This window comes from Diorhabda carinulata, chromosome 7, assembly GCF_026250575.1.
Source record: "Diorhabda carinulata isolate Delta chromosome 7, icDioCari1.1, whole genome shotgun sequence".
NCBI classification, from domain to species: domain Eukaryota; kingdom Metazoa; phylum Arthropoda; class Insecta; order Coleoptera; family Chrysomelidae; genus Diorhabda; species Diorhabda carinulata.
The window spans coordinates 20,738,926-20,765,220 of NC_079466.1; the positions used below are offsets into that span (position 1 = coordinate 20,738,926).

The following is a 26,295-nucleotide window of genomic DNA, read 5'->3' on the forward strand; positions in this document are numbered from 1 at the left end:
TACAACTTCTCTTATATCCTAAATATCCTACGCAGTTGGACGACCTTAGGTAACGGCTCTTCATTATCAGGCGTAAATAATCACAAATCTCAGTTTTAAGGTTGCTAACTTCAAAATCAAATCATAACATCTTGTTAAAAACAGGAATAGGTCAAGACATCAATTTTTTACCTGGATTAGAAACTCATTTTCAATTAGAAGAGATGTGAAATCCAAACGATTTAGAAGCAAAAAAAAAATATAAAAAGGTCTAAAAAATAAGAAATGTATTTACCAAGCGTGGTGTCTGGAAAGCCTTTTTTATTTCAAGTAATCAAAATTGCCGATTTTCAAAAACATAAACTACAAAGATAATGTGGTAAAGTTTTGTCTTGTCAATTATAATCTATATTTTGAGCATAAAATACGGGAAACACCTGCATGTATATTATAACAACGAGCAACGATTTTCACTCGATAAATTTTAAAAAGATAATATTTATATAAAATTTTTCGAATACGCGATTAGAGTAAATTTGTGTTTTATTTAGTGATCTCGTAATGTAATGTAATTTAAAATTAGTCTGTTTATTATTTCTTTCTGAAGCGTGTTTAAACAAAACCTTTAATCTATGCTAAAAAAAAAGAAAAACAACCATTAGCCGAAAAAAATTCGGAAAAGGTTGTTCTGACAAAAAATTGTTTATTAGATATAATATCACACAACACTAATTAACGTCACGACAACATAAGACAAAGAATAGGCCAATCTTTAACTTTTAATGCAAATTTTTGTCACGGAGAATGCTTTCAAAACTATAAAAACTATAAAAAAGATGTATTAATCGACAAAAATTTTGAAAGAAATACCATTAGCAGAAGGTATAAGGTAAGGCTGCAATTCTGGATCGATCATCTTCAACTTAAAACTTTACGTAGAATGAAGATAATAATGTCGCATAATATTTAGAATGTACTTTACAATTAAATTAAATGTTCAAAATGACCACCATTCACTTCTTGACAATAACCGAGGCGATTTTGTACAACATTTTGTATGACATCAAGGGGTATTTTGTTAATTTCTTCCATTATCCTAACTTTTAAATCAGTAATATTGTCTGGTCTGTTAAAATATACTTTAGATTTTAAATAATCTCATAACAAGTAATCGAGAGGAGTCAAATCGGGGGGTCTAGCATATATATATTCACCCTCGAATATTATGTAATATTTTATCTATTCATATCTAAAGAATTTCATAAAAATATAACCAAAAGTAAAATGATACGGCAGTACTATTCAATACCAAACAAAAACTATCAAGGACATAAATTTTTTGGTAATTGTCAACGATAAAAAGTAGGATATTAAATAATTTTAAAATGCTAGGTACATGAAAGATTGCTATTGTTAGCGAACTAATTTTCGCAGTTATCTAACAACAATTTTAATAATTTGTGTTTCATGACAAGTTTTACATTTTTTTTTGCAATTATATACTTAAATTTATTTGGATATTTTAAAATCTTTAACAATAAGTTGAGCAGTATGTACCTGTCTGTTGATTCAGATGAACAAAAAGTGGTCAATCGTACAGTTCCACTGACCCCATTTATAATTCCTATTTCATTATTACAGAGTGAAGAAACCCGAAGTAAGAAAAGAGAGACCAAAGAATCGTACCGGAGGATGTCGATAATACACCACATGTAACCTTCTCAGCGGTACCATCGACCATCCCGACATGATTTGCGACCTAAAGCATTCTTCTTCGGGCCACTCCCTCCCACCAATCGTGTTTGGTATACCAGAAGATGGCCAGGACGATCTCAGAGTGGGGCCAACGTAACTTCAGTCGGTATTGTAGACACCGCAAGTGCAAATACGACGCAAAGATAAACTTGAAAAGATGCTCAAGTACTGTACTCGATGCTTTTCGGCACGGTGTCGCTTTTTGCGCTCCAAACCTTTAACTGTCATCGCGTACCAACCCTTAGTTGACATCGCGCAACCGGCCAAGTTATTCTAACTAGCCGATTAATTTTTTATAAGAGTGATGTAAAAAAATATATTTATTTTAGTTGTGGTACCGCTAAAAATTGACAAAAAAAAATGATTATGAGGTGGTGCATTGTGATAATTTTAATGGGTACCTTCGCCGTTGAGGCTTGCGGACCGGGTCGCGGTGTCGGTCGTCGGAAAATTGGTAGAAAACTTACCCCTTTAGTTTTTAAACAGCATGTACCTAATGTGCCGGAGGTTACGCTAACTGCTAGTGGGGTTGCAGAAGGGAGAATAGGAAGAAACGATAGCAGATTTAATGATTTAGTACCGAATTATAACGACGACATTATTTTCAAGGATGAAGAAGGTACTGGAGCTGATAGATTAATGACCCAGGTGAGTTTTTTTCTACTTATATTTGAAACGTGAAATTTCTTAACTAGAAAAAAATACTTATTAGATTATTGGAAACAATTTTTCTATCTCTAATATATCAGAATTGTTAATTGTATTCTTATTATTGAAATTTATGATGCGTATCTTAAATTGTTATGATTATCTTCTTATATTCTGAATTCTAAAGGAGAAATTGCACTGATAAATATCCATTGATATTTTTTGGAGATGTAGCTGGTTGATATCTGTAGTTTTTATTATTGGATCTCGAATTTAAATTTATCTCTTTTTAGAGAAAATTCATTATTATATTCCTATTCAAATTTGGGTTACGAACAGCTGATTTTATATATTCATATTTGAAATTTGGTTCATGTTGAAATATTGTGAAATATTAGAATAAAAATTTTGATCTATTGAAATTAATTAATTATATTTTTGTAATAAAAACAAGATTCTGCAGTTAATCTAACTAAAAAGTGAAAAAAATAGTGTTCCTAAAGCGTAGAGTGTCCAATATTAATCTTTAAAATTTTTAAATATAAGTTAACTTTAAAAAAATGTCACACAAAGCACCTCACACATTTAGTGAAGTGATATTCCTTCCCGTCAATAATTTTAACCCGAAATTGAAATATATAATTTTTTTTTCAGTTAATATAACTATAACATCGGGTTTTCATTGGCCCTAACCATAATTTATTTGTTAAATTATAAATGAACAAACTATCGGTCATCTAATAAATCATTTAGCAATTTAATTATTTCATCTAATGATTCATTGGACTAAAATTATTCTATTAGTAAAAAGTTCAAGTATCATGTGCGAGTAAGTGCTACTACATAAACTTATCCAGCATTAATAAGCTTAGAATTCAGTAAAAGGACAACATGATCAAAAATACAGTATTTTTGACGATCGATGACTTTAACCTTTTTTTATGAAAAAGTTTCTATTAATGTAACGCCACCTTCAAGTAGTGTTTTATTTAGACCTCCCCTATAGTAAACTTAGGTCTAGTTTTCAGAAATAAATTGTTAAATCTGGTGATTTAAATTAAATTAAGATATTATCGGTCCCGTGTATAAAATTTAGAATTCAATTAATCGTTTGATGCGATTAAAAATCGATTTCAAACATTCTGATAATCCTACTAATGATAATAGTAGGAACTTAGAAAATTAGCGTATTATCTTTGGCTCTTGTCAAACATGCAAAATTTTATTTCCAATTTTTCGTTTAAAACGACAAACAATGTGTTTTTTCTTGTTTATTTTTTGTAGTTCATTTTTGGAAGTATTTTATTGAGATCAATCTAAAAATACAACATATATTTCCTTTTTGTACCGAAAGGCTTGAAATTTTTGTAATTTCGAATTCAAATTCTATTAATTTATCATTAGAAATAGTTCAGCACTAAACTTTTCTTCACGAAAAAGTCGCTTTTGAATCATAATGCTTCAATTTTGCACCTTGAATAACATTATATTCAATACAAACCATTATTTAAACATTGAGAATGAAAAAATATTTTTAGAATATTTTTAAATTTAGTAGATAATTTCTTTTTCATTTTTATATGTTAATTCAATAGCTTTTTAAATTAAGTCTGTGCACTTCGTAATAGATTCTTTTAGAAAAAAAAATCAGATTTTAATTCTACAGTTACAAGTTACATTTACAATTATAATTTATCTGTGGTGTGGAAAATCCAAATGTTGGAAATTCATCAAATAGACAATAATAAAACATTTCTAAATACTTCAAATCAAATCATACATTGACAATTTTTCATTAGCGATGAGTGCCATTGATTCACTTAGTATCAGCTCTAAAATAACACAAAGACAAAAAAGCAAATAAGATTCACTGTAACAACCTATACTTTTAGAGTTGTGGGTTATTCACTTATATTTCTTCAGCTTTCTTCACTTATATCTTCATCTATATCAATTTCCAATTTCTTTTCCTATCACATCTTTTAAATTGGCTATGTATACTAGACTTTTTCTTGGAAATACCTCATTCGATCTATTTGACCAAAGCTTCTCCAATTTTTCATACTGTTAATCTTCATATTCCGTTATTATCATTAATACTTACAATTGCCGCTTATTTTCCACTCCGTCTCCATAGAATCAAATTCATTCTTGAAACAGACGAAATAGAAAATCTTAGTTTTTTGGATCATAATTGAACTATTTAGTAATTGAAGATTGAGAGTAGTAGTATGATACTTCAAAATGAAGAAATAATTATGTTGTGATCTGAAATAGTAGGTTTCTACGTTATATTTGCAATTATCAGTTTCAATTTAACTGATATTCGTCGTTTTTATATAATTTGAAGTTTAAATTTTTTTGTATAAAACAAAACTATAGCTGGGCTCCGTTTGTGACTATATTTGGGAGTAATCGATAATCGGGGAGATAGAATATGCTCTATATAACGTGAGCAGAACAAAAGAAATTTCTGGGATTGATATAGAGAATAAATTTCATTGTTGAATCTGTAATAGAACACAAACAAATGCCTAATAACTTTTCTGAAACTTTCCCCCGCTTTAGGGAAAAGACAATCTTCTACCGGAGAATAAATTTGTTAGTTGAAGCGCTTTAATAGAAGAGAAGCAAATGCCTGATAACGTAGTTTAAAGGGAGGATAATCTTTTACCAGAGGAGATAAGGCGTTTTCTTGAAATAGATTCATGGCAGGTTGAAATGAACTTTACTCTTGTTCCAAAGGGAAAAGAAAAATGGATACCATGGTAGAGAGGTCCAAAGAGGGAAAACCACTATATATCTTGCTTTGTTTTCTCTAATCTTTATAGGAGCTTAAGGAATTACATTGGAAAAGTTTAAAAAGTTTTCCTCTAATATTCTACGAACTTCTTAGACTTATTATTTTATTAGCGAAAAGATCCGGTTGAACAAATATTGAAACTATTTTTCAGAAAGTGAATTTCCACTCTGATTTCTGCGAAATTCCTCTGTTACGAGATGTATTTACTAACGAATTGATTCTGTATACCAGCAAATATGAACTAGTAAAGAGCTTCATACCATTTTCACAATAACTCAGATATTTTATTTACTGTGGCAAACTGTAAGCTTCCAATTTTATTTATAGACATTATTCTTATTTACGAACCACTTAAAAGTATAATTTTCTAATATTCAATTGGTTCAATCAAATATTTTCCTTATAAATTTTACAAATGTTTTGAAACTATATTTTGGAGATACGTATTTTTGCAAAAATATCTCTCATTAACTTAAATTCAAACTAAATTGAGGTTTGATTTTCTAACGTCTATATTAGTACAACTTTCATATTCACAAAATAAATTTTCCTCGTACACGTTGAAAATAGCATTGAAAAATACTTAGGACTTCTGATAGCGTGGTTTAGATTTAATAAAATACCGGGACCTTGCTTGTAAGATGAAAATAATAAAAAACAGTCAGTAAACTTTTATGATCCGACTTGTTTGTCATTTATTTATATTTTACTGTTCGTTACAATAATTATCAATATTAACTATGAAATTATACAGGAATAAAATAGAAAAAAATATTAACATAGTTATAGAAATTTTCAACCTTGAGACATAGCGAACTTTTATTCTCATGATTCTGGTCTAGAAATTGGGTAGAGGTTATGTACTTCTAGTCTAAAACATGTTAAAAATATTCCTGATACAGCGTTGAATACTTATAATAATTGTCTACTCTGTATACTACGTCTAATAACTCAATCAAGTAGTTGTAATTATAATTGAATGGTGTTACATAACCGACTATTTATGTGAGTTTAATTGATTCATTAAATATACGCTAATTATTGTATGTAAACAAACAATTTCAACAATGCGGAATATGAATATTCTTTCTTCGTTTCGTTTTAAGGATTTTAGCCTGAATGGAATCATTGCTTTTCAAATCGATTCTATACACTCCACACTTGTATTTCTAATGATCAGTTGTTAAAAAAATATGCTACATGGTTTGAGAAAAACTTTCTCTCATGATTAGCTCCACGTCATCGTAAAAGTTTGACTATTCGAAAAATTCTGCAAACTTCGAAATAAATGGGAATCAGATGGTGCCAGATCAGGGCTGCATAGAGGATGTGGTATTACCTCCCAGCCAAGCTCCAATAGTTTCCCACGAGTTGCCAAATATATGTGGGGCCTTACATTATCATGGTCGAACACTAAATCTTTACGTTTTGACAATTCTGGCCGTTTTTCTTTGATTATTTCATCCAGTTATCTTACCTCATTGACAGCATGAGCTTTCTTTGTTGTTTTTCTATTCGATGTAGTTTGTGCTGATTCATCGTGTTTGCTCCATAATTTTTTTGAACTATGTTACTGTACAGGACCCATTTTTCATCACCAGTGATGTTTATTTTCAAGAAAGGGTGGTTTTCATTTCGTTTAAGGTACATATCGCAAATGTAGATTCTTTGTGTTAAATGAATTTGTTTCAGTTTCTGAGGTAAACAATAGTCAAGCTTCTTAACTAGCCCAAAACATTTTCTGTGTTTTTCAATATTTATACGACGATCCACTTGAATTATGACTTTGATTTTGTCATCATCAACTTCAGTATTTCCCTCATCTTTGAGGGAAAAATCTCCAGAACGGAATTTTTTATACCAATTTCGACACGTGCGCTCAGAACCATAAAGTTCTTCTACGTGAATCAGGTGTCAAATTTTTTTCCAAAAAAACCATCTAACAAAATTTTATCAAATTATTGTTGGTTTAAGACGAAAACCAATTTTGAATCCTGCAAAACTAAAACCAAAACCACTGATTAGACTGCAAGACCTAGATCAAGATCATATATATGGAAGACCAAGACTAAACTGGTTTTGGCTTTGCTCTTACTCATGATTAATTCTTCAGTATTGAAAATTTCAGTATTGAAGTTTACCACGTTTTGTTGTTCAAAAATTATCGCTTCCAATGTTGGTTTGTAGCTTTACTATTCCAAAAGTCAAGTAAACAGATGAGCCATACATATTTAATTTCGTTCAAAATCAAAGCAATAGTTGTATATTCTTTTTCTACTTTTATAAAATGTGCAACGATCCTAGTTTATTCCCTTTGTCTAATAGAGCACGGAACTTAATTTTGTAATCCCATGAACATTGTTACAAAATACATCTCTCTACAGCAAAATATTTAGTCCTTTTGCGCAGATAGTCTTGGTTTATTTATATTACATTAAAAATCGCTATTACTATAGTCAAGTATATAAATAATCTCTATAAATTTATAATACGTTGTGTTCCCTTTCCCTTGGAGTCCAAAACCTCTTTTACTTGAAATACGAACCCCTCTATAACTTAAACGAATAATTTGGGCTTCGCACCTCAGTAACTCAAAGTTGTAACGACGACGACTTTGTAACTTCAACCATCTATCAAAGAGTGATTTTGAATGAATGTGGAAACCATAAAGGTTCCCTATAGACCGTTGTTATTTTCCAGTGCTTACATATGTTCACCAAATGGCTTCAAATGTGAGCAATAGACCAAATTCTAAATATAGTGACTTTTGTAACCTCGTTACTTTGCAGGCTGCCTGTACAGCACATGCTGACGTACAACACAACATCAACAACTTCAACCGCTGGATCGAGGCATAATTTCAAAGTTTCATTTGCATTTAACCTAGGTCATCTATTTTTATAAGTCCTAAACAAAGCTCAAGATCGAGCTTCTCTAAGTAAAAATATAAACCAATAAATACGCTTTAACTTAAACACTTAGTAAGTGGAAACCTCTATCACTCAAATCATTTAACGTTTCTTAAGAAGGACCGACTTGAGGTTCAGGTGATATTTTAGGACTCAACACAGGTCTATGTATAAACTCAATTCACCTGATTTCTGCGAAATCTAAGGCTTGTCTTCCGTTATTAACGCGAACAAAGAAATTTTGGTAAGCATTGATTACGAACGTAGTCACATTCGAACGGTATTCCCTAAACATATACATGAGAAACCTACATAATTCGGAACATTCACACAAACTGCCGAATCGAATTATATTGAGAAAAATATCAATAAATTGATTGTATTAGAGTATCATTTGTATTTTTTTAGAGTAATCAATAACTGAAATAAATTTATCTCAATCATGACCTTTTCCAATGGATCTGCAAACGAATTGCTATTTTTAACTGTTTACATACTTTTTTTAGATAGATAATATTTTATTAATTTATACTATTTTGTTCATTAACACCTTTCAATTGCAATAAATGTTTTTATCGATATTCGCTTCAATGATAATTATTAAGTATGGTTTTATTGTATTAGCAAACATATATGCCATGCAAACACTTGATAATTTTGTTTATAAATACTCATGTAAAGATGTTTTTAATAAGAAATATTTTTATTACTTATTTTCAACCATAATAGTATTCAATTATACTGTTATCTAATATTTTAGATGATTCAAAATAAATAGTAATGATGCGCAAATAGTTAAGCAGTTGCTGCTTATCCTCTATGCACTTTTCCTTTTGTCAGCTGGAATTGAGGCTCAATATTTCTATAACATCTAATTATTAGACGATTTATTTAGAATTGGACCTTCACTGACGTCGTTGAATCTGTAAAATTCTTAGAGCTTATATATTGCCGTATTATCTAAAAAATAAAGTTCTTCCTGTTTTGCGCTGAGATCTGTTTCCAAAGAACTGAACTTATCCACCTCCTTAACAGTTTATTATGCCCTTATTGAGTCGCATCTCCGATATGCCCTTACCTTCTCGGGTACGTGTGGTGCGACTCAATTTGAGCGAATCTTTTAACAACAAAAGATAGCTGGTAGCTATTTACTCGGACTAAACAGCAGGGACTTTTTTAAAATTTCTGACTCCTTCTTTAGTCATCTTTGAATCGTTGCAAGGCTATCCACTTAGGAATGCGGAGTACGACATTTACGTACCTACTCCACGTTCAGAATTAGTTAAGGGCCCAATATTTTACAATGTAAAAAATGCACAATCACTTACTATATTGAACTGTAACAATTTTTTGGCAATAAAGCATTTCTCTATCATTTTTACCTTCGTTATCAATAACATCTTGCTATCTAGTGTGGAAATTTTCAACACCAAACCGATAAAAAACATTTGGTTTTTGAGTGAAATAGTTTGAGAAAATCCGATGATGCGATATCGGGCGAGAATCGGTTACTTGGAATTGATATTCAACATCTAGTGTCTAGACGATCTAACTGGAGATAGCATTAAAGGACCTTCAATGGTTGAGTCATACAAGATATAGGGTGTTAATAGGGTTCATGAGGTGAAGAACTGATAAAAATGTATTATAATCTTCCTGCGACTTCTCTGTGTTAATATTAACATCAAATATGAGATGAAATATGAAGGCTTTGATGTAAGGGTAGATCAGAATACATCCCAATGAATTGTTTGCTATTTTGCACAATCCATCTAGCATGGAGGTGATTTATTTCACAATTGCTCCAAGTATTGTTTCATAGTTGTCCAAAGTATGAAGAAGAACCGGAAAGTAAAGTCGCTTTCTTGAAGTAAATTAAAACGAATAAAGTTTTCTTTAACAATAACATCTTGCCATCTAGTGTGCAAATTTTCAATACCAAACCTATAACAATCTTTTGGTTTTTGAGTGAAATAGTTTTGGTTAATTAGTTAAGAAACTAATTTTGTTCGAAAATTCATCTTGCACAGTGAGGTATTGCATTGTCGTGCTGCAAAATTATGCCTTTTCTATTGAAAATCGTCGGAAACATATTGATTAATAATTTGACTATCTGACAGATTTTTAAACTTGACTTTGATATTATTGTGTTTTGACGAGTGCGAAGAAGAGTAAAAAGACCTTTTAAAGAGCATTTAAGTGGAGGGTGTTTGCTCATTTTTCATATTATATTGGATTATTTACCGCATTACATTCAAATTAACCATGAAGTTGAACGCCAGTTTGAAACGTTAGAAGTGACCAGCCGAGAATTCTTTGTCAGAAATTGGTAATTGACCTCAGTTAAAGAATATACTGCATAAATGGTTACTAGATGTACTGGAGAATTAATAGGTATGGAACTCGACGTCACCCCCTTTTTTCCTTAAAGATTTTTCGTAAGAAGATACATTAATTTTGTTTTTTCAAAATAATTGTAGAAGTTTTTTTTAACAAGGACATTTTCCATAGAAATTTTTAATCAAAAAAACGATGGACAATGACAATAGGAACTAAGAAGATTAGTTTAACCAATAAAATATGGGATATATGTCCACCAAATACATATGTTCGGCTCACCGAACTTTTTAACCATTGCAACGAGTAGGGCGTTAAATAAATTCACAAAAAATGTTGCAAAAGCTTTAATGAAACAGTCAAAAATGTTAATTTTTCTATTGAACAAAAAAAGTACAGTTGAAATTGTTTGTAATATTTATACTTTGGTTTTTAAGTTGAAGGAAATTCTGTTCAAATTGATAATACAAACATTTTCGAAAATAAAACAAAGTATGTTGGGTGCACCTCATTTAATTGTTCTATGTTTGACTGAATTCTTGAATTTCCAATATGTTATGTATTGCTCAACAATACAGAAGACACTTATTAAAGGCTTATTTGTTGATGGAACGTTTACAAACATAATGGAACCGAGATATCAAATATCAAGTTTTACTGCCTATTCTCTTTAAGCAGTAATAAAATCACAATTTTTACGATTTAAATGTTTCATATTATCAGATCAATAATTACTATTCGAATGACATTATGTAAATGTTTATACGTATCGGTATTCTATTGTTTCAACTTTTATTTCGCTTACAATAAAATTGTTTTCCAATAGATAATTGACATAAAAATATTCTAATTGTCCATAACCAACATGTTTGATGAATTAACATACACTTAACCTAAAATACGGTATAGAGTGAACAAACCAAATGTTACTAGCACTTGTCGAATAAGTATTTGGCACAATGATAAAAAGATCTGTGTTCGATGTAGTTGTACTAACATTTTCTGCTAATTTGAACGATTCACTTATTTTATTTGTATATAATGAAAACCGAAATTGATTCTAAAAATTTACGACCCATAATGATTATTGTACGAGAAGTACCATGCCTAGAGAAGGCGGTAGTTGCTTGAAAAATCCACTGTATTACAAAGTAGACAATCTATATGTTTCAAGTTTGAAGACGCCACGTTGTTTAGTATTTGTTTGGAAGCCATAAATTGTGAACTTTTTCAGTGGAATTGGTCATCGTTATATGATACAACACTTTTATTTAAAACGCCTTAGCCCAACCAATATAAAACCTGAAGTAGATTCTACCATGTATGGAACTGCTCCAGTTGGGTAGCAGGGCTTAAACGAGGCCATACAACCTGCGAAAACCAGCATGATAGTTGTCGACCAAATGAGGTGACAACTCCAGAAATGTTGAATAAAATCCCCAAAGCGGTACTGGATGATCGTCGACTGAAATTGCGCGAGCTAGCAGACACACTAGGCATTTCCATTAATGCATTACATCATATATATACTGAAAATTTGGACATGAGAAAGCTGCGTGCAAGATAGATGCACGTGTGTTCACAATGAAGCGTCATGAAGATGTTTCCATCGAGTGTTTGGGAATGTTTCACATAACAAAAAAACAATCAAAGCAATGGGCTGAAAAGAACCGGTTCCAAAGAAGGCAAAGACCGTTCCATCGACAGGAATAGTCATGGCTTCGATTTTTTGGGATGCGGGTGGGATAATTTTCATTGACTATCTTGAAAAAGGAAAAACTATCAACGACGAGTATTAAGCGAACTTATTGCAACATTTGAGTAAAGAAATCAAGCAAAAACAGACGAATTTTACTCAAAAGTGATGTTTCATCAAGGCAATGTCCAACTCACACATCCGTTATTGCAATGGTCAAAATTAATGACTCTCTCACTCGTGCACTCTGTTCGACAGATATAACCTCCTCGGATTATTTTCTGTTTCCAGACTTAAAAAAATGGCTCGGTGATCAAAGACTTTCTAACAATCGAGAGGTGATGTCGGCAATTAATGGCTATTTTGAGGAGCTTCAGTTTCAGCCTGAAAATGAAGGAGGGACATGGGTAGAATCGGAAGATAGTCTTGATAATCTGCATCCAGAGAGTGAACAAGAATATTAGTCCTGAATGTTCCGAGGGGGGTCTCAAGATATGTCTTTGAGAAAGCTTTATGTTTTAGATCTGTTTAGGGAAAAATCACACTATCGCTAGGTAATTATTATTAGTTAACGGTATATTTCTGATGTCAGAATATACAGGATCAAAATTCCACACTAAATCTTCATTTCTGTTCAAATTGATTACATAAAAAATGTCAAAACCTAATTATATGAAACCTTATTCGAAGTTCAATAAATAGTATGGTTAGTTTATTTCACTACTTTTGGGACATCTTGTATAAATATGTATGGAAATAATTTAAGAATTTAAGAAAATTTTGAAAAATGTCATCGTTTGCCCACTAGAAGCCGTAAAAATAAAGATGACTAACCTTATATACTCACATATACAGGGTGTTTCTATATTCGACCCACAACGCTCTACCACAGAGAGATCTCAATAAATGATTCATTTTGATATAGAAATAGGAACCCTTACAGGGTCTATTTGCTGGGATATAGGGTGTTCAAAATTTTAAATCAGAATAAAAAATTTGGAATAAATCAAGAAAGTCGTTTTTTTTACAAATTTGGTGACCAATATGCTCCTTAATAAAGTGATATTTTGACATAAACAAACTTTGTAAAAATTTAACCAGTGGCGCGCTGTCAGGATTAGTTGTCACTTTCATCCCCCTATTTTTTACGCCACTGGATAATTTGCTGCCTTCTGCTGTATTACTTCTAATGCCTACTCTAACTATAAATTTTCCTACGTATAAAATCCTTCAGCAATTCTTATTATGATCGCATTATCAGAATACTGATATTTTCCTTTTTTAAGCATTCGAATATATTTAAAATAACTTGCTGTGTTTGTATTTCTAACTATTTATTATTAAATCCATACCTGTACTTATTTTCACTATACTATGTGATTTCATTGTCTTCTTTCGACCATGATCTAAAGAGCGGCATATTTCTATTTATTCAAAGAAATTTATGAAATAAATAAATCTCACCAAGCCACACTAATGCTTAACGCAGACTGCCTAGCAGAAATAATTCAAAGAAATTGTTTACATACGCTTTCCGACAGCTTCGGGCAATAGAAATGCATTTATGTTTACGATTCGATGCTTTCATTGGTAAACAGTAGAGACGATGAATTTTGACACACATTCATCAAGTCCACGTGGACTGACGGCTTGTTGGATGTTGGAAGAACTATAAGAAATTGTTACTTACGTCCTTTAAAACAGTGTCAAATATAGGGAGAAGAAAAATCAATTTCCATACATACACTTCATTATATATAAACTTAGGTCATTGAAAGAGTGCGCAGAACACATTCCTGTAATACATATGAACAGTAATACTACAACTTGGTAAATCGAAATTCAATTATCGACTATTCAATTAATTGTTTTTCAGGGAATTACAAGGCAACTACGAATTATTAATTTATATTATTTTTTTCTGGATAAGTTATAGAAAATGTAGTATTACTTCAATTACTATTTTTTAAATTACGTAACTATCATTTTTTTAGTTTGAAAGTTGAAAGTTTTGAAAACTACATCGCTTATGGACTAGTTACCTTTGAACAAAATATTTCAAAAACTTCATTTAACGTCGGTCGTTCATGTACCGTGTTTTATTAATATCTTCTTCTTTTTAAATCTTATCAGTTATTAATTTGCTAGGATCAGCGAAATATATCAGCAGTGGTTAAAACTTAAGCAGAGTTCGTGTCTAGTGAAAGAGTATTAAATTGTATGATTGTAGGCCAGTTAAATAACACACGATTATAAATATCTTGAAAGCAGAAGCAGATTGATGAAATATAAAACGGTTGTATTGGAATTTCGTATATTCACAATACATCTCAACAGCAAGCATCGAAAAAGCTTTCATCGTGATGTTAATCAGAAGGATCTATCACTCAAACTTTGAAGACAAATACCAACAAATGTTATATTTATGTTTTGAAAATAATTACGGGAGCAGGAGATCCACAGATGTTTACTAGCACTAGGATCATGTACGAGTAGTAAATTTTGGAAAGTATCTATTAGTGTTTCCTGATCGATTCCAAGCTTATCTAGAAATGCCGTAATAAACACAAATCTCAGCAATAAAAATAAGTACTTTGAGGTGAGGTTTCTTGGTCATTTAGAAACAAATATAAAAGTTTTGAAGGTTTGATAAACGGATGTTTTTCCTGCAATTATTAGCAATCCGTTTGTTATCAAAACAACAATTTTGCCAATTTGACATTGTTTTACAAACTTATACACGAGAAATACAACTGTAACTAAACAACTGAGACTACAAAACTTAAGGTGTCCATGATAATCATCGTAATATTTAAGTATATTATCTATATCATTATCTAATAATAAATCATTGATGAACCGCATTAATTTTTATTGAAGTATGACCCATATTCCTTTTCATGTTTTGAAACAAATTGAACGTGATACATAAGAAATTTATGTTGATTATACAGTCATAATTACATAATTTTAATGAGTAATGTCGATAAAGTGCGAAGAATTTCAAAAATTGAAAATAATACATGAATCATCTAAAAATTACGAGCTTTCAATTAATATGATAATCAAAACAAACATTTTAAATTTTTCCATTTTTAAATACATTCAATGTAATCTTGATTATAATTCACAAACTTTTAATATTTTGTTTCCCTTGTTTTTATATTTGAAATAATCTTCCAGTTTATCAGATTTGTTCGTTTCCAATAAGATGACTTCAACTTATAGTAGGTATGTTGTAAGTGAGAAAGAACGAAAATCGGCCAAAAACTTGAGAACAGGTTGAAGGAATTAGAGGGCTCTAAAAAAACACGAAGTTTTCCTGGGAAAAGTTAAAGGATATGTTAATTATGATCCAGGAGTCTGATTTGAATCTGAATTTCCAGGCTCTATTACAAGAGCCTAGAGATGTGAGCTTCTGCCTAGCGCCTGCTCCCGTCCTTGGTTTTGAATCAACTGTATATTATATGATGGTTGTTTTCCTTAAAAGTTTTTTCTTAATAACATCATGATGGATTAAATTCGATGATGAGATGTACTTGATGTCATTATGTTTATCTTTCTAAGATATTCTAAGAATGGGCATCGTGGACTAATTTATCATCAAGTGTAGAGGTGGGACATCCATCATGACCTAAAGTGCTCTGGTTGGATTCTTACAGCTCTTGTGATATACCCAAAAGCAAAACTTTATAGTTTATCGAAGGTTTTCCACGTTCAACACTAACTCACTAAAATAATGTATTAGCAGCAATTTAAGCTTGCTTACTGCCTTAAGTTATTTTAAAGTATTTGTCCTTAGCTTTTCACTGTATGACAACTCTCTTCTGAGTCTTATTTCAAATTTAGGAGGATTGGAGAAATAAAATATTTGATGTGTATCATTAAAAGTTAAAGTTAAATGCAAGCTTGACAGTATTTTTATTTCTTCGAACTTTAGAAACTGGCCTAACGATAGTTCGTGTCTGTTCAGAAAAAAAGAATGTTTCGAATGCGATATATGGCTATAGAAATATGAATGCAAAGCCCAAACATTAATAACACACGATATCTGCGAGCGATTGAGAAAAAAATGTCAACTATAACACTTTTATGATATTGAAATAAATCGTTTTTTGTTGGCATGTCCTCCCACGTTAGGATGTGTAAGAAATTTCTGCGTGTCTTTGCAGGTAGATATTTACATCTACAGAATGAGTCCCATATTAAATTTAATTAATATAGGGTGACGCACACAGCCCACATTATACAGTTTGTCCTAGTTCAAATAAAAATATCCAAATACTTGGTGATATGTTCAATTTTTTGGACGGATACAGAAGGAGAGATATGAAATCAAATCAGTCTTTGGTAAAATTTTACTTTCTTCTGTCTTTTTCAGCTTTTCACCGTTCTATCTCTGTTTTTCTACTCATCTGTCTTGTGGCTTCCCTTTACATATCTACAGAGTGATACAAATTTATCGGAACTCCCAAATTTATTAATTTTCACTCGGTATTACACACACTGAAGCAATTACTAAGGCTGCATAATATCGATATTGTTAATTATTGTTATAAGTTCGTCGATATCTATAGAGAGGTAACATGCTTCAAGTTTGACAGGTATAGGATTAAAGCAGATCAAAAAGACGGATTATTCCAATTGTCCTCTGTGTTAACTGCATCAAACTTCAATATAAGTACTTCAGGCAACTAGCTATGCGTCGCCGTTCTGTTACTATGAGACTAGTGCATCGTACGTATACGATTTCATTTCTAATGGAAAAACTTTCATCAGATAATTCTTACTTGTGCAAGAAAGATTGTATACTTACCACATTCGCTTTGAAAGCAAACACTATTAGTTCGAATCTACAAGAACGAATTCTCATCCAGTGTAACCGTTGTCTAATTAAAAGTAGAAATACCTAATTCACATTATTATAAATTAAATTTTCAGACGTTTCACAGGTCGACGTTAATATTAAGGATGTCTAAGAAATGAACTAGTTAGGTTTGGGCTGAGAAAGGTTATTTACTACATTTTCAAAACCCACAATTAGCATTTCTTCGTTTTATGGCGTTGCAGCGATGAAGGACAGATTTAATTTTAGGTTGGGCTTTTCCTTCATGCACGAGATCAAATTAAAGTGTATCGTTTAATTGAATAGTTATCGACGAAAATGTTGAATATAACATATCTAGAAGATACTAACCATTGAATGAACGAAATAAATTATTCCAATATCTGCTTTCGATTATGTTTGAACAGATATTCCTAAAATTGACTAACGTGACAAATCTTAGACATTAATTTATTAAATGGCCGTGTCAAAAAGAGCACCATATTTATTTGGGGCTTATTTAATTACGAGGGTTGTTTGAAAAGTTTCGGAGCGTAACCTTAAGATGTTGGAAAATAGATTCGCGCATGCATTGATTATCACTAAAATTTCAACCATTTCGAACGTTCAGTTTCTGTTTGAGTATCGTATAAGTCAGACTAAGTATTCACCATATACTGATAGGAGAATTATGGACGCGTAAGCTATTCGCGCATTGGGTGACGCGTTTGCTCACTTTGGTTCAGAGGCGCAGTCAAATTAACACTTTCCAGGCGTTTAAGTTTAAGTAAAATGAACCGGACTCTTTAAACGGAAAAACTGTCAAGCCGATGGATTGCTAAGAGCGAATTCGCTTCGAAAAATGGATCAGAAAAGTGAAGACGACCGTTCTTTGGAATAGTCATCGGATTGTGTTCATCGACTATCTTTAAAAAGGTAAAATAATAATAGGAGAATATTTTGCATCATTGGTGAATAGAGATACTGGAACCGTATTTGAGAAAAAGAAAGCGCTTTTTCCATGAGTACAACCTACCTTTTAAGACTAAATTCACGAAATACTCTTCGAATTGAATGACTATCCACCGTATTAACTAGATCTGGCCCTCAGTGACTTCTTCCTATTTTCTATCCTTCAGGATTCACTTACAGAAACGCGTATTTTACGAAGGAAGATGGCAACTATTATTTGGAAGGTTTGAAAAGTTCAGATCATCACTGGATAAAGTGCATAGAAGACTATGTTTTCAGACAATACTCGGAATGGAACAATAAATTTGTGGTTCTCACTTACATGCCTTTGAATTTAATGTATGATAAAAACAATTACCTTACAATACGTTTGAAGTGAGAAAAACATGTAGCAAACGCTGTGTTTTTGTGTAAAGTTGACAATGATCAAAACAGCACCCGGGGGAGACTTATAAAGGTTGTTTTCATCAAAGTGTTTAATTGAGCTGCAAGGAACATTCTTTCAAGTGTCCGTTTCCAATCATTCAAAGAAAAAAATTAATAGTTATGAGTATCTCTTGTGACTAGTAGTTGGTAGAAACAATATAATGCCATCAAACTCGATTGTCCTCATGGACTAATTAAAAAACGCGTTTAGAGATATTTATATGTTTTCAAATAGCAAATTTTCTACACTATTTACAATAATATGAAGTTGCAAACAGCCTTGGCATTGGCAGTAGCCGTGGTAGCACGCGACTTTGATTCAGTAGCGTATCAGGTTATATTTCGTGTACTCGATAATTGTTTCGTAAGTAAACTTTCTTCCAAACATTTTACAGATATACAGTCAAAGAATTGCATTTCTAAATGTAACTAAAAATCATGCATTTCTTTAAGTTTGTTCTTATTTTTGGATTCTTTTTCTTTTCCCGTGAATGTGGTGTACGACAACTTATAAACGGATCAAGAAATTTCATCAAGATGAGGTTTCTGGATACTTATGCATCTGGGCATGTTATTATTTGTTCATCTAATTGGACTTGAGTAATTTTTCTCATATAGTAAAAAAGCAATGTACCGCCATCTATTAGAAACTTCAGACATCTATATAGAAGCAATCATCCACCAAAAAACTATACATAAAATAACAGGTCAAGAAGAGGGACTCAAAGCGATGATTGGGGAATTGAACTACGAAACAGCAAAAATAGAATTACAATCAAATAAAACTAAGACATGTTCTTACAGAACAGAACAGAAAAAGTTGAAGTTTGTATTTAAGATATATCATAAATCCAAATAAAAAAATCAATAAGGGAAATAAGGGAATAATAAGATTGGTATTGAATTCATCGGGAGAGCTGTCATATGTATAACTAATAAAAAATACCTTCAATACATACAGCTATCAAAACTAGATATTCTCGAAAGCAAACATAGATAGAATAGAGAAAACAATCAGATCTATGGACAGATTAATGTTGAACATCAAACTGGTAGGAAGAAAAAAACAACAGGATCTTCCTCAAAATAAATGTAAAGGATGTCTTTAGGAAAGTGAAAATCCGCAGGACTTACGTTAAGTTAGAAAATGACCGAAGAAATAACATATTGGAGACGGTGGAACTACAAAAGAAGACCACAAATACGTTGATCAGATGATTTGAAAAAGCTCACTGGACCAAGATAGACATATCTCTTCCAAGATAGAGAGGAATGTGTTCAAAAATAGAATGGCTGATAACATAGATGTCAAACTACAGTTATAATTTCTCATTGTCCTGAATCGCTTTTAACTTATTTGCAATAGAAGCCCAGAAATTTTTAATGAATAATTTAGTAATGAGGTAACTATAAGAAGTAGACTTTAATTTTCCATTTTTTATTTCCATATGTAGATGACTGTATTAGCGCTAAAGCAAAGATAAAATTGAAAACGTAAGCCAAATAATAATCAGTTAATCACTGACTATTATGTTTTGAATTTATATTAGCAGTTACTTAAACAGTATGAACCACTCGAAAAAAAAATATTTGTGATATAATGATAAATGGTTTTAAAAAGATACAGAAACAAAGATTACAACAGATACTAAACATGGAAACTCGGTGAATTATTTTCAAAGCAACGCGTCTGTCGTGGAATATGGATCTGGATCAACGCGTTGAGTTTTGTTTTGAATTTGAAAGAATGTGATAGAGAATATAAAGAAATTTTAAAATCTTATTTTATTTAATATATATTTTCATTATTTATATATATTTATTTATTTATTTATTTATTTTATATATATTTTATAATTTATTGGAGAAACAACGGCTGATAAAAATGGTGGTAACGGTTTTTAGTACATCGTAGGTACATATCCCCGTAAGAAATATTGGTGCGACTATAAAGAAGAATGAGAAAGTATCAATAATAAGCTCAATTGATAAATGTGTGATATTTAAACTTACTCTCCAAATTTTATGATTATAGTTTGGTTAGATCGGCTATACGATAATGAATCAGATCATAATATAATGGGTGAAAATGTGAAAAATGTGAAACAAATGATTGACTATTCAAGACTTTAGGTGAAACGTGAGTTTCAAATTTGACTTTTTACTGATAAAAAAAGGAAACGTGTTAAGTTTTCATGGAGATAGTAGGTGAGTTTATAGCTATGACCCTGAGATAAACATTCATTGGAAAATATCTGCATCATCTCGTCCTAGAAAGGCTTTTAATTCTAAATCGAATATCAATATTATGGTCATCATGAGAATGTACTTTTCCACAAGTCGCTTTTCATTCAGCAGTTTTGGTGTCTTTTTGTCTGCTCACATCCACCTTATTTACCGTATTTAGCACTACGCGATTTCTAGCTCTTTTAGAAAATGAAACTGAAAGAGAAAAATTTTGAAATCATTTCTGTTTTTGCCACAATAAAACGATGAAAACCATTCCGCTAGAAGTCATGGAATCAACGTCAAAGTAGATTGCTACTAACCAGTATATTTAACTTTTTAATAATTTACAGTACTTACCCGATGATTCCTCGTATATTTACCATGTCGAATTGTTCCTTTTAATATTAATTTATTTTAGATACTATAATAAACTTCATTATAGTTTCAAGAATAGTTCTTTAAATCATGCACATCGATTAGATAAAAAAAATAGTCTGTTGCCACACATACAATATGAATTTACAGTTAGTCATAAATGACATAGCAAATTGCCTAAATATTTCAGTAGTTTGAAATCAGCGTTATGAAAAAATACATTCACACATAGTTCCTTGTAATAATTGGAATGCTATTTACATAGGACAAATACCACAATGATTTAAAAATAGATTCAGGAGTCATTATTATAATAAAAATATAAAACTGTATTTATTAATGTTAAAAGCTAAGCAGTTTAAAAAAATGTGTAATTATATTCACATGTATTATGAATAAATTAAATTGTTATCATTTGTTTTTTGGTTGAATGGTTTGATATTGTATTAGGGAAGGTTGGTTATTATTCTGCCTTTGACTATAAGAACAACGCAGTTATTGAATATTCAAGAGTGTTCTAGTTTGTTTTGACATTTAAGAGGACAAGAACAGACATAAAATTAAAAATAAGAAACGATTGATAAACTTGGAAATAAGTAATTAAACTTTAGAGTGGTCCAGATGGTGAATATTTATTAATAACGAAATGATGTGAAATATTGAAAAAATCGCATCATATTATCCCGTGATTCCCCTAAATACCGCTACTGATCACTGTTAATCTCTATGAGGTAGGTCAACATTCCTTACCAAAGCCGTGATCGATTCAATGAATCTCATTTATACAAATATAGGCAGTACTTTGATCTTTTATCATTAATTGTACCCACTACCCCATTTAAGATGTTTTCGAAGAGCTGAAGCTGGTCCGACAGAACGTTTCGGAATGTTTATAGCACTTCGGACGATTTTCTGCAACATCGCTGTTAATTACGTACATAATTCTTACTATTATCGGTAATAATCTACTCGATTTGCCAGCTATCACTTTCAAGGTAAATGATTAAGGGGAATAAAAGTGATAAAAATGCAAGAAAATGTCGTTTTAATTTATATTTGAGATCGTACGAGACAGTTTTTACGCTAATTAAACTTATATTTTCATTTGGTATACGGAAATGATACTTTTTTTGTTAAATCGCAATTAAAAGATTTCTGTTAATGGATTTTATCAGCGGAGTAGAAAGAAAAACGTATAGTGTGTTTTATTTATATCAGTAATACAAAATTTGAGGTTATTCACATATTGTTACAAATTTTCTGAATAAAAAGCTAGTTACCTAAACACTGGTAAAATTTTAAAACAAACTACTCAAAACAGTAATAGTTATACTATTTTAATAAATGCTACTGAAGTATGTACTCAGCCCTTGGAAAATTACGGAAGTTATAGCCGGGAAAATCTACACATGAAGCATCGTCTTACATATCAATCTCATCACTGCTTGTTATATCGAAACTATTTGAGAAACTTCTACTTAAAAGATTAAAAGCCCCCATCGAAGAAAAATTAATTATCCTCAATAATTTGGATTTAGAAATAAGCACTCGACGATCTAATAAGTCCATAAAATAACCAACATTCTAGAGAAATGCTTAAGAGAGAAAGCATTCGGGTTACTGTTCCGATCTTAAAGAAATTAATGCTGGAAGTGTTCTAGGACATTACTGTACACATGTAACACTCCAGAGCTGAAAAATAATACCACACCCACCTTCTATGATGACACTACTATTCTAGGTATAGAAAAGAGTAATGAAGAAGCAACCAAAAAGCTGTCTTAAAATTAAAATTAACGAAATTGAATCAGAATAAAGAATAAACTAATTTCGCGATCAAACTCAGCAAAATACTTAGGTATTATCTTAGATGTCCAACTTCGATGGAAAGTGAATGTTTAAAAGGAAAGAGAAAAACTTGGACAGAAATATAGAAAATTGTACTGCCTAAATGGAAGAAACTCCTCTCCGTATCTATATAAAATAAACTTATTCTTTATAAACTGATACTTAAACCTGTATGGACTTATAGTTTCCAACTATGGGGTACACCAAAGCAATCAACTTAGTAATCATCTAGAGAATCCAAAAAAAAACACTGGGGAATACGGTAGACGTTATTTGGATCACAATAGTGAACTCCCTAGGGACCTGAAAATGAATCATCAAGAATCTAGCCATCAGTCATGAAGACTCCATCATCACGTCAACGTCGAGGCTATCTAGCTCCTTGATAATTCTGGGTTAGACAGATCTGATAGATGCATCTTAATCTATTCTACTCAACTTAAGGAAAGTTGATTAGTATACTTTAGTTTTAAATTTCGAACTCAAATAGATTATTTTAGAATTGAATTGCTGATTGGTCATTGTTGATCAGATTCTAATAAGCTATACCTTTATGGGTATTTAATTTAAAAAAATCTTAAATTATGTTTATTCCATGATTATGACCGACAGTTTACTGGACAATAGCCTATTTATTGCTCAACCATATTTCAAATGCACTACATGCTCTCTAAATCATAAATTAACAAATCTCTTAGTTTGCCCAACATACTCCTTGTTTGCTAATTTCTCAAACAACACTCTTTTAAATGTTTATCTAATAATTGAAGTATTGTCCATCACCCTATACAATTTTGTGTACAAATTGAATTCGAATTTTTTAAAATAACGAAAATATTGGAAAGGATTCACTGTTTATAGTATTTACCAACCTTTATTCTCATTGATTTCATATTTTCGAATAACGGTACTTTAAAAAGTGATAATATTATTGAAAAAAACCTATAGAGTAGGTACTTTCGTTTTCTGTACTTAACATGGACATAAAAATGAGAGTGTTCAATAGTCGGGGATCACATAACTTTTAAGAAGACCGCTAAGGTAAATACTTCTTCGCAAAGACGTACGATTCCATGCGAGTTGTTAATTTTTTAGTAAAATATCAATGTCATAATTATTTATTATTTTATTGTATGGCTATGCACGGTCTCAGTTGGTAACAATGCATTGCATTGTTGGAGTACAGGAAAATAATTTTCTTCAAAGTTTCTTTAACAATAGGGCTCTTGTCATATGCTAATGGAGGAGCACGCCGAAAGTAGACTCGTACTTTATGCTCGGACTACATTTTTTTAAATTTCACTTTTGTTTAATAACCTCGATGAATGTTAATATGATTTTATTGTTCTATAATGTTATTTATTTACTGGATTTTAATTTATCTCTTGGTAATTTATACAGGACAGTCATAAATAAATGATCAAATGATCTTAAAATAGCTCTCAATCGATAATTAAATCCAAAGATAAATTTCCATCCACAATACTGGAGTTACTAGATATTCACTAAAATTGTAACCCGGTTTAAAACTTTTTCGTAAGAAGTGATATTCGGTCTTAATCAAAGTGTATACCCGGATTAATGGATATTTGCATGCCATCAAATTTTAACGGAAAGTTTCTGCCCACCCCATAATATATTTATAATTCACTGAAATTTCTCTTTTATATCGTGAAGTCAAGGTCGAAACGGTATTTTACAAATTTAAAATAAAAGTGTCCATTATTTGTTTACTTTAAACTAGTTTATATTTTGTCGTGAGTTCAACGAGTTAAAACCTGCAAGTACCGGATGATTTATTTATTATTCTTTATCTGTGAATTATTTTCTCTGGTGTTTGTGATTGAAATTTAGTCCCAGTTAGCCCTGTGAGATGCAAACACGTGTTACGGTTTATACTTTTTGGACCAAAACATATTTTTGTGAAGTTCGTATAAGAAAAGTTTTAAAATAGGTAGGAACTATCGATGTATCGTGGACTACAACATGAAAAAATATGCATCCACCAGGAGCTTTGGCGATAGAAAACGTTCATGGCTGCCTCAAGAAACCACAACTGCTGAAGATAAACATATTCTATTGATCAGTAAACGTAAACGACGACTCACGGACCCAGAGAATGAAAAAAGTTAGTCTTTTTGAAAGGGTAGCAGTTAAGGAATCTCTTTTAAGAAGGCAAAATAAAATTAAGATCTAAAGAACAAAAAACATGGAAGCATGAAAAGTGAGCGCGAGACTTTGAGATTTTTAGGTCTAACAGAGGAGTGTTTGTGAGCAGGTCAAAGGAAAAACTCGACTCGATAATGGTTTGGGAATGTTTTGGAGGAAATGCGACTGTCTGTTTCCAATGTTCACTTCGTCTACTAAATAATCATAAAAGTAGAAAGCGATAATATTAGAAGTAAATCCAATCAAAATTTATGGTTTTAATACAAGTTTTACGATACCTTGATAAACCCATTCGTTGGATTTAGATGTGAAAAATTTCCGCTCTGCTTTTTCAGTATCTTCTTTGGATTCAATTTATTTCGCTATTGTTCTAAATAAATAGTAAACTAACGGTGCAAGGTCTCGACAAATGCTTAGTATTAGAAGTTCAATACCACTAACTTCGATCTTATTCTATGTCACTTTATATATCAATGTGTAGCTTAGCACTGTCTTGAAGTGAGAGTATCCGTTTATGGTTAATTAATACTATAGATTTCTCCAAAAAAAACCTTATTTATTCGCATTAGAAGTCCACTTTATACATCGGCATTGATAGCTCGACCATCTGAAATGATTTCGAAGTGCACTAAACTTTCAAAATTCCACCAGTCACACAATAAGAATTTCCCTTCAAATCGACCTCTCTTTCTGTTTTGGTTAGTTTTAAATGGCGATGTATAGTACCTCGAGAAGTACCAAAGGAGTCGAATAATCAGCCAGTGCTGCTACCAGGTTTGTTTTCCACTGCTTATCTCAAACTCAATATTCCACACTGGCGATATGGATTAGACACAAATTAATTTCATTATTTTTAATTTAACTTCCTATAGCCCATTTAGAAGCAGACTAAACCTTTGGTCCTCCATTTATTAATCACCCTGGATAGTGAATAAACAAAACACAATTTCTAGATTTAAGAGATGAGAAAATAGGTTTAAAAAATAAAGACCCATTTATATTTCATTGTTATTTTATTAATACACACACATAGTTGATCCAGATATAAAACCGTAAAAATATATAAATCTGTATTTGCAAGAATACATTTATTTGAAAGAGAGTCATTAACGTCTTATTGTTATTGCTTCCAGTCTGGCAATTTTCTTTTAGCGTTCAACGAATGGACTATAATAGTTGTTATCATCAAAATTTGAATCACATTATTTAGTTCAGTTACTTCTAACGTTTCCAGGTTTTCACAACGATTTTATTATTTACACAACATTTACTGACATCTTTATCGTCGTAAAACATTTCATTCTAATTCCAATATTTACACTTG

General features: G+C 31.2%; 1 protein-coding gene across 1 annotated transcript in view; it reads left to right on the forward strand.

The window, feature by feature from the left end:
* The first annotated feature begins 1,866 nt into the window (after positions 1 to 1,866).
* The window catches only part of LOC130896192 (desert hedgehog protein A), a 115,785-nt gene continuing 91,356 nt past the window's right edge, over positions 1,867 to 26,295 (forward strand). Inside the window, exon 1 of the mRNA XM_057804110.1 lies at positions 1,867 to 2,382. Within this exon, the coding sequence (XP_057660093.1) occupies positions 2,095 to 2,382 (288 nt within the window). The 5' untranslated portion in view covers positions 1,867 to 2,094. The remainder of the gene's footprint in view (positions 2,383 to 26,295) is intronic.